This window comes from Cololabis saira, chromosome 2 (assembly GCF_033807715.1).
Source record: "Cololabis saira isolate AMF1-May2022 chromosome 2, fColSai1.1, whole genome shotgun sequence".
NCBI lineage: Eukaryota > Metazoa > Chordata > Actinopteri > Beloniformes > Belonidae > Cololabis > Cololabis saira.
In genome coordinates, this window is record NC_084588.1 from 25,450,333 (window position 1) to 25,468,529 (window position 18,197).

Here is an 18,197-nt window from a genome sequence, read left to right on the forward strand (position 1 = left end):
ATATATATATATATATATATATATATATATATATTTATTTATTTATTTATATACCAGAAACTCAGATTCTACAGCGAGCATACAGACTGTCATCATGTAGGAAAGAAAACTAGGATTAAGAGCCCAAAGGTGATTAAATATGGAGTAAATGAGGTGTACGCTTGGCATTAGCCAGCAGAGGGTGCTGTTCTGAGATTATGATTTTTTCTTTTTATTTAATTTTTTTTCCCCACACCTGCAGCATCATGAACAATAAATGATCCATCGGGTTGCAGATACACCCATTGTTATACTTTTTTGTGTGAATAGACTTTCATTATGTGAGTAATTATAATTAAAATGAAGCTGTATAAACTTAACCATGATAGTGTTCAATAATTCATCAGAGAGGTGAACATGAAGGCTTATTGGTTTGTCTCACTCTCTTTTCCTCCACGGAAATCTCTCTCTCTCTCCCTCTCTCTCTCTCTCTCTCTCTCTCTCTCTCTCTCTCTCTCAGGTTTCAGTGAAGTCTCTCTCTCCTGAGCTCACCAGAGTCAGCTGTGTTGAGCATCCTCTCTCTTCATCATCAGGAACATCTGTAGATTGGATAAGGCAAAACCGTTCCATCACTCTGTGGAGGATAAGTGGGCTATTCTACATCAACGGCAGAGCAAACTACTTCAATAAAAACACTGCAAGAGCATTCTGATCTGTTTTCATACTTCAGATCTAATTCCTCCTGACTGTATCAACATGCAGCAGCCTGAAACCCAGCAGACAACCCCGCAAACATCAACAGAACTGCTGGACCCAGAAGGTACTGTTGCATCTTCATGTCAAATCAGTGTCCTCTTAACAATGTTTGGTATGAATTCCTTGTGTGTTTTCTTTAAGTTGATGTTGCTGTTTTCACGGGAAGTGTACATTAAAGCTTCAAAAAGTTTTCCAAATGAAAGGCTGGGGTAGTCTCAAAGTAGTATGGCTGCAGTTTTATACTTCTTTTTCTCTTCCAGAGAAACACTAATGTTTACTGCATTAATTCAATAGCCATTTATTGGTTAATTTGATTTGAATGAAATAAAACAAAAAATTATAGATAATTGTCACGAAGCCTTTTAAAAAAACTTCAGCATGAGAATAATCTGCAAGCAAATGTGACGTTACACAATAAATCAAGTGAAACTATCAATCAACTTCACAGTTGTAGAACATGAATAATAGTGAATAATAGCGAAACATGCACTTGTAGAATTAATCATTTTGATTTAGAACTTAGATTAGACTTTGTCAGTAAAATATTTTTCAGGTTTTGAAGTTTAATATTCATTTTATTTTATTGCCATTATTGTATTCTGAGGATTTAAAAAAGAAAAAATATGATATTTGATGTAAAGATGCTTCCCATTTCACTGTTTGTCCATCCTTTTCAGTTCAGTACCAGCGGCGGGGGAAAACAGCTCTGTGGGTGACCATTTCCCTGCTGGCTCTGGCTCTGGTGGTTCTGGCCGTGGGTCTGATCTCAGCCACTCGTACAGACAATGTACCTGTTTCTGGATATTACCCCGGCATCACAGTGAGTTACCGATACCAATGCTGTGTGAATGTGGCCTGGTGTGCTTTTTTTTATCTGCTAAACCTACATTTTTCATATCTTGTCTTCTACTTTTTTCTCTTTGTGTCTCCAGCTCAGTTTTGGAGCATTTCTGGGTATTGTTGGAATTCACCTGGTGGAAAACCGCAGACCAATGGTGAGTCTTCTCCCCTGACTCTCATTCACAATTAAATGTTAAATACAGTTTAATTTATTCGAGGCATCTAAGACTTCCTTGGTCTTTATAATCCGAAAATATGGAAGATGGTGATTCGACTGTTTTATGGGCAGATGACATGCTGCAGAAACATGGTGTTGAGTTATTTTTTTTTTTTTTTCTACGTTTTTAGAGTGGATGCTTCGTCCCACAGTGCTGTCCAATGCAGACCTGCACAAATGAAACAAGTGAAAACCTTCTTCAGCTTGATAAACTTTTGTTTTTTAAGGCTTTACAAATATTTAAGAGTAAGCAACTGTTTTTTCCTTTGTGATAAAGAAAACATTGTTTGCTGACATGAAAACTTTACATGAATAAATTAGTACCAATTTTTCTTTTTTTTCCTGTTAAGGTGATAGATTTGAGCTTTCATACTAGTCGTGTTCTGAAAATGGGCCACTAGTTCCTGGAAAAAAAACAGGACATATATAGCAGAATTACCGACTTGTAAATTCGTTAAACTGTTTTAGCGGGAAATTGCTCTGTTGTGAGCAAGAAGCAAATCAGATTATTGGATGGAATTTTTTCTCTGGACTTCAATGACAAGAGGCAGAATTGTATTAGTATTGGCCGGTTGCTCACAGGTCACCGGTATTTCAGACAGGAGCACTCAATGTTGTATTTATGTACAACAGAGGCGATGGCTCTAAAGAAACACCTTCAACGCAGAAAGCCCTGCAAACTGAAACCTTAAAAAACTATTTCTGAAATCCACACTGCATAACTGGATTTCAATCAGTATGAAGAAAAGAACCATTATTTTTTTCAAATTGTTTTGAAATAAGGTATAGTTAGGACCGTATGGATTGACTAAGCTGTTCTTTTCACCTGCCCATGAACACTTTCATATGGAGCTTGAGGAAGGCAGGGATTAAACGGCTGCTCTTCACCTGAGACACAACTGGCCCAGTTAGTATAAAGTGGGGTTTCAAATATTGTGAATGTGATCCTGACTATACATCTTGAATGACACAGAGAAGTTTCTGGTTGCCACTGCTCATCTAGTTGGGTTTTATTTGTCCGTCAAATTAATTGATCTTGGTTCAAGACTGATTGCAAGTCACTTCAGCAGTGTGACCTAAACTATTCCCAAAGTGTCTTCAACTCTGATAACAAAATTGATTTCAAGGGAGAAGGAGGAGTGCTCTCCCACTAACTCTGCCTCATATTTTTCAGGTTGTTTGGCTAAAAAGTTCTTCAGTTTGTTGGAATTGGAAATATGAATTGATATGGTAAGGGGAGTTGGGACAGGGAGCATTATAGGGAAAACTGAACACTACTACGAAGATAAGGGATATAATAAACATATCTTCAAAAATACACATACTTGAAGGTAAAAGTGGACATGGACAAAAAAAAAAACAACACTTTCAGTGCTTGACACTGTTTTGGTGATGTATGAAGTCACTAGCACTAGGGTTGTATTGTATCCCTGCAGTATTTTGACCAAAGTTGACAGTTATTTCACTGATAACTTAGGAAAAAAAAAAACACCAGGAGATAACGGTGTGATAATATTTTAATGAAATATTTTGATAAAAAATAGTTTTATTTTTAAAGAGATTTGTTCCCTGTACCCGTCAACACGACTGTGGCACATGAGTTTGTGTGTAGTGAATTTTTCATGTGGCGTCCAGGGTGTCGTGTGGCTGCTCAGATCACATTGTTCCAATGTACCATATCCCTCCATTCCTCTGATACCATCCTGTTGCTATTCACACACGAGACCGGACACAGCGTGAGCATTTACTCAACCTGCACCTCACAAAACCTAAAACAAAGCAGCACAAACAAAGTTGTGTTTTCAGTTGATACTATATTTAGTGCAATCTTCATTTCATTTTTAAATGTTGTCCACACGCTTTTAAAGGACGACCTGCTGCGTCTTGTTTGCCTGCTTGGCGTCATTCCCATTTCTGGCCTTTAAACTTTAATGGTGTGATACCTGTCAGACTAATGCTGCTCTACAGTGTCTCTTCCCAAGTACGTTGCTCGTTCTCACACAGGTGTCCATTTCTTCCCTCCTGCATCTGAGTCTGGCAGAGTAACATGAGAGCTGTTTGGCGTGTCAAAGCCGCTCATTAAAGAACAACTAAGCGTACTACAATGGCACGGACACCTGAGAGCTCCAACTTGCCGAGCTTCCTGGATAACTCAACCTTTCTATCCCTCTGACCTCAAAAAGCCGCGTTTGGGGGCATCGACTTGTAAACAAACAAAGTTTTATTTGCCTTGAAAAATATCATGGAATACATTGAAAAACTGATGTATTTTAATATTTCTAGTGGCGATCCATGCCAATGAAGAAGTGAGCCGCGGCCACTCTAAAACCCACAAAATCAGTCACGGCAACAATTTCGACAAGAAAGGAGCAACATAAAATTACAAATCATGTTGTCTACTTATTAACAACTTCTGAATCAACTTCTGAATCAGTCCAAACCACACCTGATTTGTTTTGGTTTTTCATGAAAATTCTTTAAAGTGAGCACTTACTGTATGAGCGAGTAGTACACTGGCAATAATGGAGAGATGAATGTGCAGCTGATGAAGTTATCTTCTGGTTGGATATTCAACAGCTACTCATAAAGGATCAATCTAAAAACAAAACAAAAAACTAATGCACAACAATAACATAGAAAATGAAATAGAGGAAGTTTGGAGTCACTGGGTCACATGGTTTGGAAGCTATTGATAAAATATTGGGCACTGCGATGGACTGGTGACCTGAGAGTCAGCTGATTCCCTAAATAGAGAAGAAAACAGATATAGATGATGGATTGATTGATTGGATGAAACAAAAGAATAAAATCCATGAAAATATTATTATGAAATACAAGAAGCCTTGAAATGTAATATGTAATATGTCCTAAATGTACCATGTATCACCACAAATCTGATTATGTTTGGATCCACTGGGTGAAGTTGTTTTGAAGGTACTGAAATAAATGCTGGACACAACGTGTCAAATATCCAACCTGAAGCTGACTCCATCGCAGCTCTGCTTCACCAGAAGTACCACAGAAGTACTTTTAATAACAAACACACCTCTAAGTAAACTATAACTCCCTGATAGCCAGGTTGGTGGGGTTTGCAGGTAGATGTTTATCACAAAAACTCCCAAGTACAACACAGACCAGAAAGCTGTTGAAGATAATTGAGACATTTTTTGACATTGCATAGATTTAATGTCTTAATGTTTACGGTTCAAGTGCCATGTGTCAATATTAAAACGTATTGTTGGTATCATTTTCCTAAAGATGTGTGAAGCTAAGACAAATGGTTGTGGTGTTTTGGACAAGAAATTAAATCTACGTTCAGCCCTGCTAACTGTTAGCATATGTTCATTTTTGTGCAGTTAAGAAGTTGAATCTAATTAAATAGGCTATATATTTTTCTACTAGTTTATCCTTTTGACCTTTTTTGCAGTTTCTTTAACATGAAAATATAACGAAGGCATTCTGAAACCTCTTATGCAGTTAATGATTCAATTACATAAATGCAATGGTGACAAACGTATACTCATATACACATATAACAATCTCTTAACAAAAAACATTTTAATATTTGACTCGATGACTTAAAATATAACATTTGATCCCATTCGAATATAAAGGAACTCTGTGTTTAAGACATTTTCTTATAGCAGGAGTGTTACTGAGACCAGCCTTCAGTGCTCATCAGTATTTCTAGAATAAAGCTTTATCTTAACGACTTGTAAATGGACATTTTTCTTCTTGTCTTCTAGCAGCAGTATGGACCAAGAAATCCTCTCTGTAAAAGAAAAAAAAAAGAAGGAAAAGCTATCTTTCTATTCATTTTCACCCAGTCGCTCTGATAACAGGCTTCACTGCCCTGATAACCTGTAAGATTTCTTTATGACTTAACGCTTCATGTGGCTCATGTTCTTTGTTCCTGCGGCATCTCCTGTAGTTACTGCCCGTATCTCACAAACTGCAGTCCTCTTGGTCACCTTGCAGTTTGAAGGGCCGAACCTTTAGAGGGCTGTATTTTACCTAACAGGCCATGGCGCGATCATTTCTTATTAGCAGCATATCAAGCCACGCTCGCGGCCGGACGGTGGACGACTAAGCAGGGGACGAAGACACTGCAGCAGTCAGCGACTTTAGTTACATAACCTGATAGGTATCTTTTCTGAGGCTATAAAATTCCTCCCAGTATCTTAACCTATAGCCTTATCGTATATCAATCTTATTTTTATTTTATTTTTTTTTATCTTGCCATTTCTCTGTTTCAGTAGTAGTAGTAGTAGTAGTAGTAAATATTTATTTCGGTCAATCACAAACAAAAATTAACAAACAAGATAACACAGGTTTTTCCCTGGTCAACATTGTGATTATTTGACCGAAAAGGTCTGGGCTTGAAGCATAAAGCTTATCTTGCCCACCTTTTAACAGAATAGAATATACAAAAAAACAAATGAAGTATCATAAGTCTACACAAAATAATAATAATAATAATAATAATAATAATAATAATAATAATAACGATGATGATGATAATAATAATAGTAATAATAATAATAATAATAATAATAATAATAATAATAATAATATAATAATAATAATAATAATGATGATAGCTCTGAAAACAGAAAGTGAAAAGATGCTAAGGAAACGGGCAAAACAAATTTAAGTTGTCATTTTATCTCGTGCATGTGTGCATTCTTCTTTGTTTGCTTATTGTGTTTCTATATATGTGTCCATTACCTTTGCTTTGAATAATATCTTGTATGCTTTTATTGAATTGTGTTCCAGTGATGGATTTTGGGTACTAGATGTAACAATACAAGATGAGAACAATGTGCAGAGTTGATCCTTTACTGAAAGTAGTGGAAACATAAGTACAGCATTTAAAGTTGTGTATTTAAAATGATCTTTAAAAGTGTATTAAATCAATTTAATATTTCACCATTTCCATGCACACACCGGCCGGTTAACATTACTATGGCAGCTGGTGCCTCTATCAAAAACATAAAATGTAATCCACCTGTTTCTGCGTGATACTAGGAGACACTAGTTTGTGTCGGTACCCAGAAACCCAAATACACCCGATGCTTTTTTGCAGTTTTCTTGCGATGCTGGCAAGAAAACTGCAAAAAAAAAGGTCACTGCTCTGACGTGGACACAAGGCCAAGAGAGTCGATGTCAATGCACGAGAACAGACAAATCTGGACTGAATTTCAAAATTTGAAATGTTTGACACTAGGAGAAAGCTGTTTGTTTCCCAAAGAGGTGCTGCAGGCAACAGGGAAGCACGGCGGCGGCTCCTCGCAAGTTTGGGGCTGCGTTTTTGCAAATAGGGTTGGGGATTTGGTCAATATTAACGGTGTCCTCAGTTTTCTTCTTTTCGAGTCTGTTGCAATCTGAGATGTCGTTCTGGCAGTATCTGCCACAAGTCACAGCTGTTGGGGTGGGTTCTGCCAGGTCCCGGGGGCTGCACTGGGGGCATCGTCACAGTCCAGTAGACGGGACATTGTCTTTGCTGCTCCACAACTGCATGTTTCTTCTGTGTGGTTCATGCTTTCATGAATGTCTGTTGAGGGTCTTTCAGGTTGGCCATGGGAGGTGTCCTCAGTGCTGAGGAAAAACAGGCAGATGCAGTAATATATTACCATCAGCGATGTGTCTGATATTTTACAGCAGGAAAGCAACCCCAAATAGAGAGCTGTTGTAATTAGAATACATGTTCAGAATAAAATGAATACATAAATTAAGAAAAAAGCCATGGCAGGTATGGTGAGAACCCATAGAGCCTTGAACTCAACATCACTGAGTGATCACCTGTGACCTCTAATCACCTGGGATTACGTGAAGTGACGGAAGGATTCGATGAAATCTTTCTGTTTGAAGAAACTTTACTTTTCAAATTTTTGATTTCCTTTAAAAAGATGTTTGCAGGTGTATCCACTGTAGAAAAACTGATGCTGCTTTGAAGCCATGGGGAATCATACCAAGTATTGATTTTATTTAAGTATTTCTTTGGTTTGCACACTTTGCTTCTTTTTTTTTTTAATTCATAATTTTACATTTTTTGAATGCATTTTTTACTTCGTGTCATTATATACAAATGAAAATAGTATATAGCTTTAGTTGGCAAAATTCGAAAGTAGTCAAATCTGTAGTGGAGTCAAAGGGTGATGTTAAAAGGAGAAACTGAAGTACAAGAGATTATAGCACATCACAGCAAGACAGAACATGTCAAATTTCTTCTGAGACATCGTGGCTTATATCAAATTATATCAACCACTTGAGACAATTGGCATGCTGAAGACACCGCCTGAACCCTCTTGCACACCAGCAGAGATGCAAGTACACAGTTTACTTGTTTACTGGCTTTAAAAGCAGCTGTTTCTCTGGTATCAGTGGTGAAAGTGCTTAGCTTCTAATGCAGCACCCTGAGTTTAGATCACAACCCCTCTCCTCTGATCCCAGTGTAAATAACAGCCATCCAAATGTATTCATTCGTTCATTTTCATCACTTCATTGCAAGCAAAACTATACTGAGTGTGTATTGACTTTAACAAACAAGAAAAAAAAATAGAATAACAGTCGGTGGATGGAAGGGCAACTGAAAGTACAAAACCATGTACAGTGTGTGTGTGTGTGTGTGTGTGTGTGTGTGTGTGTGTGTGTGTGTGTGTGTGTGTGTGTGTGTGTGTGTGTGTTTAATCTTTTACCGTATATGATTATTCAGGATCATTGGCGGTTTGGGTAGCATGGATGTTTTATGTGCATGCAGCTGGTGCCAAGGTAACGTGAAGTAATGCAGTTGTCAGGCTCTATTGTCTCTCTCGCTGGCCTCATCTCCCACTCGCAGCCCATAAAAGCAGAGTCATTTGAACCGCTAATGAAGTGGAGAGTCTGGACTGGTGGTAGATAAAGCCAGCAAGGAAAATCTAATTTCCTCAGCCTGACTCAATTTGAGAACATTTATTTTCAAAGAATGCTTTGATATCACTTTCACTTTTTAGTTTTTTGGGCATTTCAGTTTGATACGTTTTAAATATTTATCTCCCTTAAGTATACATCAATGTTCGTATCTGATACACAGATAAACCACAGATTTGTTTACTTATTATTATTATTTTCATTAATCATTTCTTCATACCTTTCATTATTTTAGATTTCCACAGTTCCCATTCAAAGCTACCAAGTGGACTTCGGTATATTCAGTGTGTTCATTCTGCTTGACTGTTCTGCACCGAGCCTCAGCTCTGGATAAACTTTTCTGCAAGCTCATGTTTTATCCTTTGAATAGTCACGCTGACAAACAGAAAACTTGATGTAACTGCAATGTATTTTAAACGTATGTCCCTTTGGTGATATTTTGCAAATCGTTTCTTTTTTTTGTGGCACTAGTGGGTTTATATAATTTTACATTATGAGGTTTGCTTCAAATATGAACATCTTAACATTTGGTTCAATAGAGATTCACTCTTTTGGAGATCGCCCTCAGTGGTGAGTGGAGAAATTTTCTTAGTTTCCTGATTTGCATCAGCCTAATGAGCTGGCTGCACATTGTTGTAAAAGTTGCTTAACTTCCACACCTGCTGTGTCACTGTGCGCATTTAAGCTTTTTCTTTTTATGCCATTAACCTGACACACTGGATGGTTACGGCAAAGTATTGAGACACTGGTTTGCCTTAACTACCCATTTGTCATGAAACCAGGCTGAACCAAAGCTATGAAATGAGGTCAAGAGAATATTCTTTCCCCCCACCACCATCAAGAAGGTTAATTCAGCCCTGTCAAAGCCTGACTGCTGCGTTGTTTCTTCCTTTATTTTCCCCAAATGGCAACAGAAACTTGAAGTGGCTAAAAACAAAATGTACTTAACTGTCCGTAATAACTTACAGTACAGTGGGGCAAAAAAGTATTTAATCAGCCACCAGTTGTGCAATTTCTCCCACTTAAAAAGATAAGAGAGGCCTGTAATTTTCATCACAGGTATATCCCAACTATGAGAGACAAAATGAAAAAAAAATCCAGAAAATCACATTCTGTCTGATTTTTAAATAATTTATTTGCAAATTATAGTGGAAAATAAGTATTTGGTGAATAACAAATGTTCATCTCAATACTTTGTTACATACCCTTTGTTGGCAGTGACAGAGGTCAAATGTTTTCTGTAAGTCTTCACAAGGTTTTCACACACTGTTGCTGGTATTTTGGCCCATTCCTCCATGCATATCTCCTCTAGAGCAGTGATGTTTTGGGGCTGTCGCTGGGCAACACAGACTTTCAACTCCCTCCAAAGATTTTCTATGGAGTTGAGATCTGGAGACTGGCTAGGCCACTCCAGGACCTTGAAATGTTTCTTACGAAGCCACTCCTTCGTTGGCCGAGTGGTGTGTTTGGGATCATTGTCATGCTGAAAGACCCAGCCACGTTTCATCTTCAATGCACTTGCTGATGGAAGGAGGTTTTCACTCAAAATCTCACGATACCTGGTCCCATTCATTCTTTTCCTTACACGGATCAGTCATCCTGGTCTCTTTGCAGAAAAACATCCTCAAAGCATGATGTTTCCACCCCAATGCTTCACAGTAGGTTTGGTGTTCTTTGGATGCAACTCTGCTCTCTTTCTACTACTACTACTACTACTACTACTACTACTACTACTACTACTACTACTACTACTACTACTACTACTTCTACTACTGTCATTTAGCAGACGCTTTTATCCAAAGCGACTTACATTTGAGAGAACAACACAAGCACAAAATCACATAGGAGGGTACAGATGGATAAGTGCTGGTCAGACTGCTGTGAGTCCAGTTGGACACAGGTGCTGCCATGCCAGTGCTATATATATATATATATATATATATATATATATATATATATATATATATATATATATATATATATATATATATATTTTTTTTTTTTACCCTTTACATAAGAAAGCTACGTCTAAAAAGTGCATGCAGGTTACTAGATGTAGAAGTGCTCCTTAAAGAGCTGAGTCTTTAACTTGCTCTTAAAAGTAGGTACAGACCCTGCGGGTCTCCTCCAAACACGACAAGTTGTTTCTTCCAAAAAGTTCTATTTTGGTTTCATCTGACCATATAACATTCTCCCAATCCTCTTCTGCTTCATGCAAATGCTCTCTAGCAAACTTCAGACGGGGCTGGACATGTACTGGCTTAAGCAGGGGGAACGTCTGGCTCTGCAGGATTCAGTCCCTGGCGGCGTAGTGTGTTACTGATGGTATCTTTGTTACTTTGGTCCCAGCTCTCTGCAGGTCATTCACTAGGTCCCCGTGTGGTTCTGGGATTTTTACTCACCGTTCTTGAGATCATTTTTACCCCACGGGGTGAGATCTTGCGTGGAGCCCCAGATCCAGGGAGATTATCAGTGGTCTTGTATGTCTTCCATTTTCTAATAATTGCTCCCACAGTGGATTTCTTCACACCAAGCTGCTTACCTATTGCAGATTCAGTCTTCCCAGCCTGGTGCAGGTCTACAATTTAGTTTCTCACGTCCTTTATCAGCTCTTTGGTCTTGGCCATAGTGGAGTTTGGAGTGTGACTGTTTGAGGTTGTGGACAGGTGTCTTTTATACTTATAACCAGTTAAAACAGGTGTCATTAATACAGGTAAAGAGTGGAGGACAGAGGAGCCTCTTAAAGAAGAAGTTACAGGTCTGTGAAAGCCAGAAATCTTGCTTGTTTGTAGGTGACCAAATACTTATTTTACAGAGGAATTTACCAATTAATTCAGTAAAAATCTTACAATGTGATTTCCTGGATTCTTTCCCTCCATTCTGTCTCTCATAGTTGAAGTGTATTTATGATGAAAATTACAGGCCTCTCTCATCTTTTTAAGTGGGAGAACTTGCACAACTGGTGGCTGAATAAATACTTACTTACTTACTTGAGTAGCTGTAAATTTAAATTTATATCTGCTATATTGAACAAACAATAACCAGATGTTAAACAAAATGTCCGCAGGTGCTCAGGATCCAACTATACTTACATGAACTATCAACTATACTTACATGAAGAAAATCATTTACATTTTCCATACTAAAGTCTATTTTAGCCTAATGTTTGAGAACAAAATGTAATCTGACTTTTCTCAAAAGTTACTTGAACAGCACAGTTGATACTATGAACAATTCCTGTAAATTTAAAAAAAACTTTAAACAATTGGTTAAACTAAACTTTTGGAAAAAGAAAATCAGCAGTAACACAACAGAATGCATGCCATCTGACTGATGAAAGGTCTGTTTAGAGAGAAAGATCCTTAATGTAGCTTCAACCCAAAGAAGACAGGTTTTCCTCATCAGCGACGTTGTGAAACAGTAGCAGCTCTTTCACAACGCGTCTCCGTGCAGGAACTCCAATCCTGGAGGGACGATTGAACTGACAGTGACCACTGCTGAGTGTTAAAGTTTATGACCGCACATCTGTGATGCTCCAGCTGGGTCCAACGGGCGGAGAGCGTCACATCAGAAAATTACTGTCTTACAGTAGATGAGACATAGGGCGTGTAACGCGGTTCAGCTTGTGTGAAAAGTACAAGTTTAAGGTTATTGATCAGTGATTGGACTAGAAACAATGAGGATTTGTGTACGTGTCATACTGAGGGAATTAGATTGACCTCGCTGCTACGAGAGGCCGTCCCTCTGTCCTGCATGCCGCTTCCTGCCTGTAAATCAGCCACAAAGCTCCTCTGCGTTGGCAGAGGAAGAAGCCGTACATTTTCTTTATCATCCTGCAGCCCAGACGCTGCAGACGAGCAATCATGACAAACACCAGCAGAGATGCCAAGCTTGTGTGTGTGTGTGTGTGTGTGTGTGTGTGTGTGTGTGTGTGTGTGTGTGTGTGTGTGTGTGTGTGTGTGTGTGTGTGTGTGTGTGTGTGTGTGTGTGTGTGTGTGTGTGTGTGTGTGTGTGTGTGTGTGTGTGTGTGAGAGCGTGCGTGCGTGCGTGCGTGCGTGCGTGCGTGCGTGCGTGCGTGTTAGTTTGGTTTATGATGAAATCTTGACTTTGCCTTAATATAACACAAACTCCTGCCTTGTAATTTATAAGAGGCATAACCTCTCAGGAAAATGAAAGTGTGATGTTGTAAGAATTAAATGTTGATAACGTCCAAATAATCTCATGAACAAAATAGACCTCTAGTTTTTTTTATGTGAACAGAATTATGTTTGTAGAGTCTTCGTTTTTTCATAGATTCATTTTCATGTGACTATGTATTTAAATCTATAAGTCTTCCCTTTTTCTTAAATCTTAACCAGAAAAGATATCAAGAGGGGCTTTTCAGTCCAACATAAACTGCACAACTTGTTAACAGTTCTTTTTACTTACATGTCACATTAATCCTTTTTTTCCCTTCCTCTGGTCTTTTTTTAAGCTTGTGGCAGCAATAATCTTTATCAGTATTGGAGTAATTGCATCCTTCTTCTGCGCCATTGTGGATGGGATTATCGCCTCAGAGTTCATTGTAAGTAGTGCATGTATTTAAACACCTTTGCTGAAAAGATCAAAGTGTGTGTTTTGACCACATATAATAACATGTTAATTACATGGGAATTTAGCTTATGTTAAGACTTATTTTATTTTCATTTGACTTACACAAATAGCTGAGGTCCAAGGTCATTGTTGGACATCATAGATGTGGAGAACTCCTGTTCCTGATGAGAGGTTAAATGCTGGAGTCCTTAATATTGATATCAGCAGCGCCATCCAACCTCTGCAGATATTAGTGCTCTCACGACAATAAAAGTCATATTTATTGCACATTCAGGCTTCGGACAGTGCAAATGATTTTATTACCTTTCACATTGCATAAAGCCCGCTCGGGATTAATGTGGTGGGTTTTGTAGACCAGTGCAGAGGACAGCTTAGAGCAGATAAATGTTATAAATCTTCGGTGATGCAGAGGAAGAGGAAAAGGCAGGATAACAACCAAGCAAGGATTCAAAGTCTAACGTTACTTTACAGGTGACAAAGAGAGCTCATCTGAAACCACAAGGCCATGGCTTCGTGGTTTCACAGCAATGCTTCAAAGCAATGCAGAGCATTCAAATCCTGATAGTTTATGATTGCATCTCTTGTAAGGAACATGTTTATGAATCTTTGTGTTACAGGACATCAGGCCATTGCAGGAGGACATGTGTGACTTTTACACCAGTGGATCTGGTTATGCCTATGACAGTTACTACACAGAGGTGAATATTTACACACAACAAATGAGTGGAGCATAAACATGTGAAAATATATGTATGAATACAAATAATAGTATTAAGAAATGCACTTCTTGTTGGTTCGCCGTTGAAAGTTTAACCAAGCATATACTGACATCTAGTGGGCGATTAACGTTACTGCTACATGAATTTGCTCAACGGTCAATCATATTTCTTTTACGTTTTATTTGTTTGTAAATCAAAATTACAAGTAAACACAATTTCGAGGGAGAAAACAACTTGCTAACGGTTTCATACATTACTTTTCCCTCACTGTTTCTCCACCTCCTGCTCATATGTGTATATAACTGTAGGAGCTATTTGTCACTTTTGTATTATTTAATCATTTATTATTTAGTTCGTTTTTGTGGTTTAGTTTTGGGAATACACTTTTAATTATAATTATAATTATGATATTTAGTATTGATTAAGTTTATTTTGTTACTTAACCATGTTTTATTTTGAAGGTAGTGGGTAGCTGGAGCACACCAGGTGAGATTACATATATGGGTTGGCAGACACAGGTGAGACAGGCACCTGGGAGGGCAGATGGTTTTTTACCAGGGCAAGAGAGGCGTCAGAGATATGTGTTCGTTTGTTTGCCAGGAAAACAAACCATTGGAAACTTTATTTTTTGCCTGGACAATGGATTTTCTGTATCCTGCGTAAATCCACTTCCCTAGGTGTCTCAGTGGCCGTTTGATTATTATAGTTTGATACTTTGAGTTGAATATTTTGATTTATTTATTTATTTTGTTATAAGGCACCTGGAGGACAAATAGCCACTACAATAACATTTAAATGACGTTCTTTAAGTTTTAAAATTGTGTCTGCAGGTGACGTGTCGTTCATTCAACAAAGCTTGTGAGCTGAAAGTGAGGAGCAACACCTGCTACTGCTGCTATCTGTACAACTGTGAGAGGTGAGACAACCATCATCACACTGCAGGAACGTGGATAAGCAAGGACAAGGAAACCAATCCTTTAAAACTGGATTCATCAAATATCTTCCAGCTGGGTTTGCATATATGACTCATAAAATAGACAGAATTTCATGGAGATCATACAATTTGATCTTTTTCTTGAACCAAAAGAAGATTTGTATTCTTAAGACAAACTTGATATCTTGGAGAGTGTCATTGAATATATCACAGAGTAGGGGTCATGTTTTTCTTTCTTTCTTTTTTATCTAAGAAAAAATGTCTCAAACCTAAAAAAAATACATAGTAATTTGAGGGAATGCTACATTGTGCATGTTACACAGTGTCAATTTAGCACCAGACAGTTTAGAGAGCCAGTGATGGATGGTTTGGAGAGTTCCCAATTAAAGTTGTCTCATGCAGTACAGTGCAGTACCGCTCCTGGCCACATAGGGGCAGCATATCACAAATTAATTTACCAGCCCCTGATGTAAAACAACAAAGTGCTTCTCTAGTGGCACAAAGAGGTATTACAAGGCGTGTCAGCCAATCACCACTTTGGCTTGACTCAGAGTGACTTTCAGAACAATAACATTTCTGTGAATCACTAAAAATCTCCTTAGTTGTCTTAAACCTTTTCTCCTTTAAAGTAAACAAGACTGCATTTGTTTAGCGTATACAGTAGCAAATCATTTTAAAGTGACCTCAATGCGCGTAAAAATCTGTTTTCTGTGAAGGATGTTTTTGCATATCATGGATGCCTCACAGTTCATCCTAGTTAATATGAAATCACTGCACCAAACGACCTCCACACCCTCACAGCTCCCTCTTACTGTTCCAGCGGCGATTACCACACACACTACTACGAGTTCACCGGGGTCAGCAGCTGCTGGGACGTCATCCACCTGCACCGTCTGCTGTGGGCCTCAGTGGTGCTTAACGTGATCGTTTTGTTCCTGGGCATCATCGCTGCCGCCATCCTTGGAGCGTATAAGGACATGGTGAGCAGGAAGCCAAAAAAAAAAAGGCTTTTTGAAGTAAAAAAACTTTTTTTTTTAACCCAGAGAAATGCTAAGAAGGGACATTTAAAGTAAACTTGAGTGAACTAAAAGGGTTGTCATATTGGATGCTTCTGACACAGATGTTCAGGCAAAGATAAACGTTTTATATCATACTTGTGAGCTCTTTCTACTGCCCGTGGGCTTTGAAGAATGTAACATCTGTTGTAATCTGTGTGTAAAGAAACCTCCAGTATGTGTGGTAATGTATAATTTTAATGGCAGCAGAAGTTTAATAGTCTCTCTCTGCTTGAATATGATCAGCATAGTTACAGAAAAAGGTCCCTCATAAGACCAAACTGCCAAAAATGACACATCATCCGAATAATTTCCTGTATTTTATATTTGAATAGTTAATGTTTTATACCTTCCAAACCCAAACTTCCAGGTTTCCTGTTACATCACCACAACCCTGTTTGAAACGTATTAAGTTTTATTCTGGGAAAAGCTGAGTGCCCCTGATTTAATGATTATGGTTAGCCTTGTTTGATTATGTAAAACCGTTTTTATGCTTGTTTCTCGCAGCAGAAGCCCTCTCCTCAGATCGCTCCCAGTCCAGCACCACCACCTCACATCCTGTACAACCCAAACCAGCACATGCTGTCCTACTCTGGCTTCTGTCCTCCAGGCCAGGCCCTGCCGGCCTACCCTAACTACCCCATACCCATGCAGGTAGGGGGCTCATATCAAAGAAAATAAAAGTAGGTAAGCACAGGTGAAAACAGTGAACTATTAATTTCATCTTAGCTGATAGTTTGACGGCTACTGCCAAAGAAACTGACTTCAGACCGGCTTAAAATGAAAACCATACTTCCCATAAAAACATCTGGCTCAGCTTCCACATACCTATCCCTCCCTGTTTTTCCTGCTCTCCCACAGCATACCAGCAACTACCAGGCACCTGCAACTCCCCAGATGCACCCTGAGGGAAACTCCACCTCCTGCAGCTCCGAGGAGAACCAGAACCAGCAGCCCTCCCAGGTCCCCATGCAGCCACACCCTCAGGGAACCGCCCAGGACCCCGGAGGCTACATGCTGACTCCCAACGCTCCTGCCCTCTACGGATCCTCATACAGCCCCTTTGAGAAACCTCCACCGTACGCCTGCTGATTGCTCACAAAGGGGGCTTCGTATAACGTCTTCACCTGGTTGGACTGAATGTAGCACAAGACATTTTGTAGGGAACTTCGTGAGGTGAGAGCTCACGCGAGCTTCACAGCTGCAGTTGGATTTTGCATTTGTTGAAGTGCAAAAGGGTTTTAACTGAACACAGATTTCTAATAATATAGTATTATTATACATAACTGTTTCCTGTGCGGTCTCTAGAAGGTAGCTTTTTTGTTAATCCTAACGTTTGCCTTCAGATACCGAAATATCCTACATACATAAATGCATCGTAGTGAATTTGACTGCTCTGACTTTGACGGGATCACAGTTCCTCCTGTGAGTTATCTCACTGCATCATCCACTGTAGGGGAATATTAAAAGGGCTTTCTTGAAAGTTAAACTCGAGAGTAAATGATTGTTATGACTCCGTTATTTATGTTTGTGTAAATCATTTAACATGCACTTTACAGTCAATGTACTTTATGTATAATTCATGATGCTTGTTAGCTGCTGGGATTCTGTAACTGCTGCTGTGTAATCGTGTATTCAACTGGCACCTACACACGTGAAGTAAGGGCTTTATAAAATAGACAGTGTGTATGTATATATACGTATACAAATTATATATATATATATATATATATATATATATATATAATATATATATAAGCATCACATTTAGAATATGTTTTCCATTTTGAAAATACACCCATTTGCTTGTTACAGTATGTGAGCGTTAGATTAGTGGGCTGAAACATTATGTGTGAACAAACTGTCTGAAACATGAGTGATGTCACTTTCATCCAATAAAACTTTATTAATCCCTGAAGGGAAATTATATCATGTATTATATTTAATATTAATCTCTCGTGTAATCAAATAAATTAATTTCCCTTTAGAAAAAAAGAAAGTAATAAAAAAAAAATACAAAAATACATTCATGAATTGTGTAACTTTTTAAACAGGAAAAAAAAACAAATTTAATTGATAAGCAATAAAACATGTTTCTGCTCAACTCGGGTCTCTATTGCTGTATTTATCTGGTCGGGAATTTAAAGCAGCTGATGTTGGGAAACTCCAATTAGCGACTGTTGTGTAACCTTTTG

General features: G+C 38.4%; 1 protein-coding gene across 3 annotated transcripts; it reads left to right on the forward strand.

The window, feature by feature from the left end:
• The first annotated feature begins 504 nt into the window (after positions 1-504).
• LOC133460846 (transmembrane protein 255B) lies at positions 505-18,079 on the forward strand. Of its 3 annotated transcripts, XM_061741607.1 has the most exons (10): positions 505-626; positions 710-799; positions 1,413-1,555; positions 1,668-1,730; positions 13,176-13,265; positions 13,912-13,992; positions 14,844-14,929; positions 15,768-15,927; positions 16,510-16,656; positions 16,864-18,079. In XM_061741607.1, exons 2-10 carry the CDS (start codon positions 736-738, stop codon positions 17,092-17,094), a joined length of 1,065 nt encoding a protein of 354 aa, XP_061597591.1. In that variant the 5' UTR covers positions 505-626; positions 710-735; the 3' UTR covers positions 17,095-18,079. The 3 variants fall into 3 exon arrangements, with proteins under 3 accessions (XP_061597591.1, XP_061597592.1, XP_061597594.1); XM_061741608.1 differs by having other exon boundaries at positions 546-799; positions 16,513-16,656; XM_061741610.1 differs by having other exon boundaries at positions 546-799; positions 16,510-16,699; positions 16,864-16,959.
• Positions 18,080-18,197: the final 118 nt, after the last annotated feature.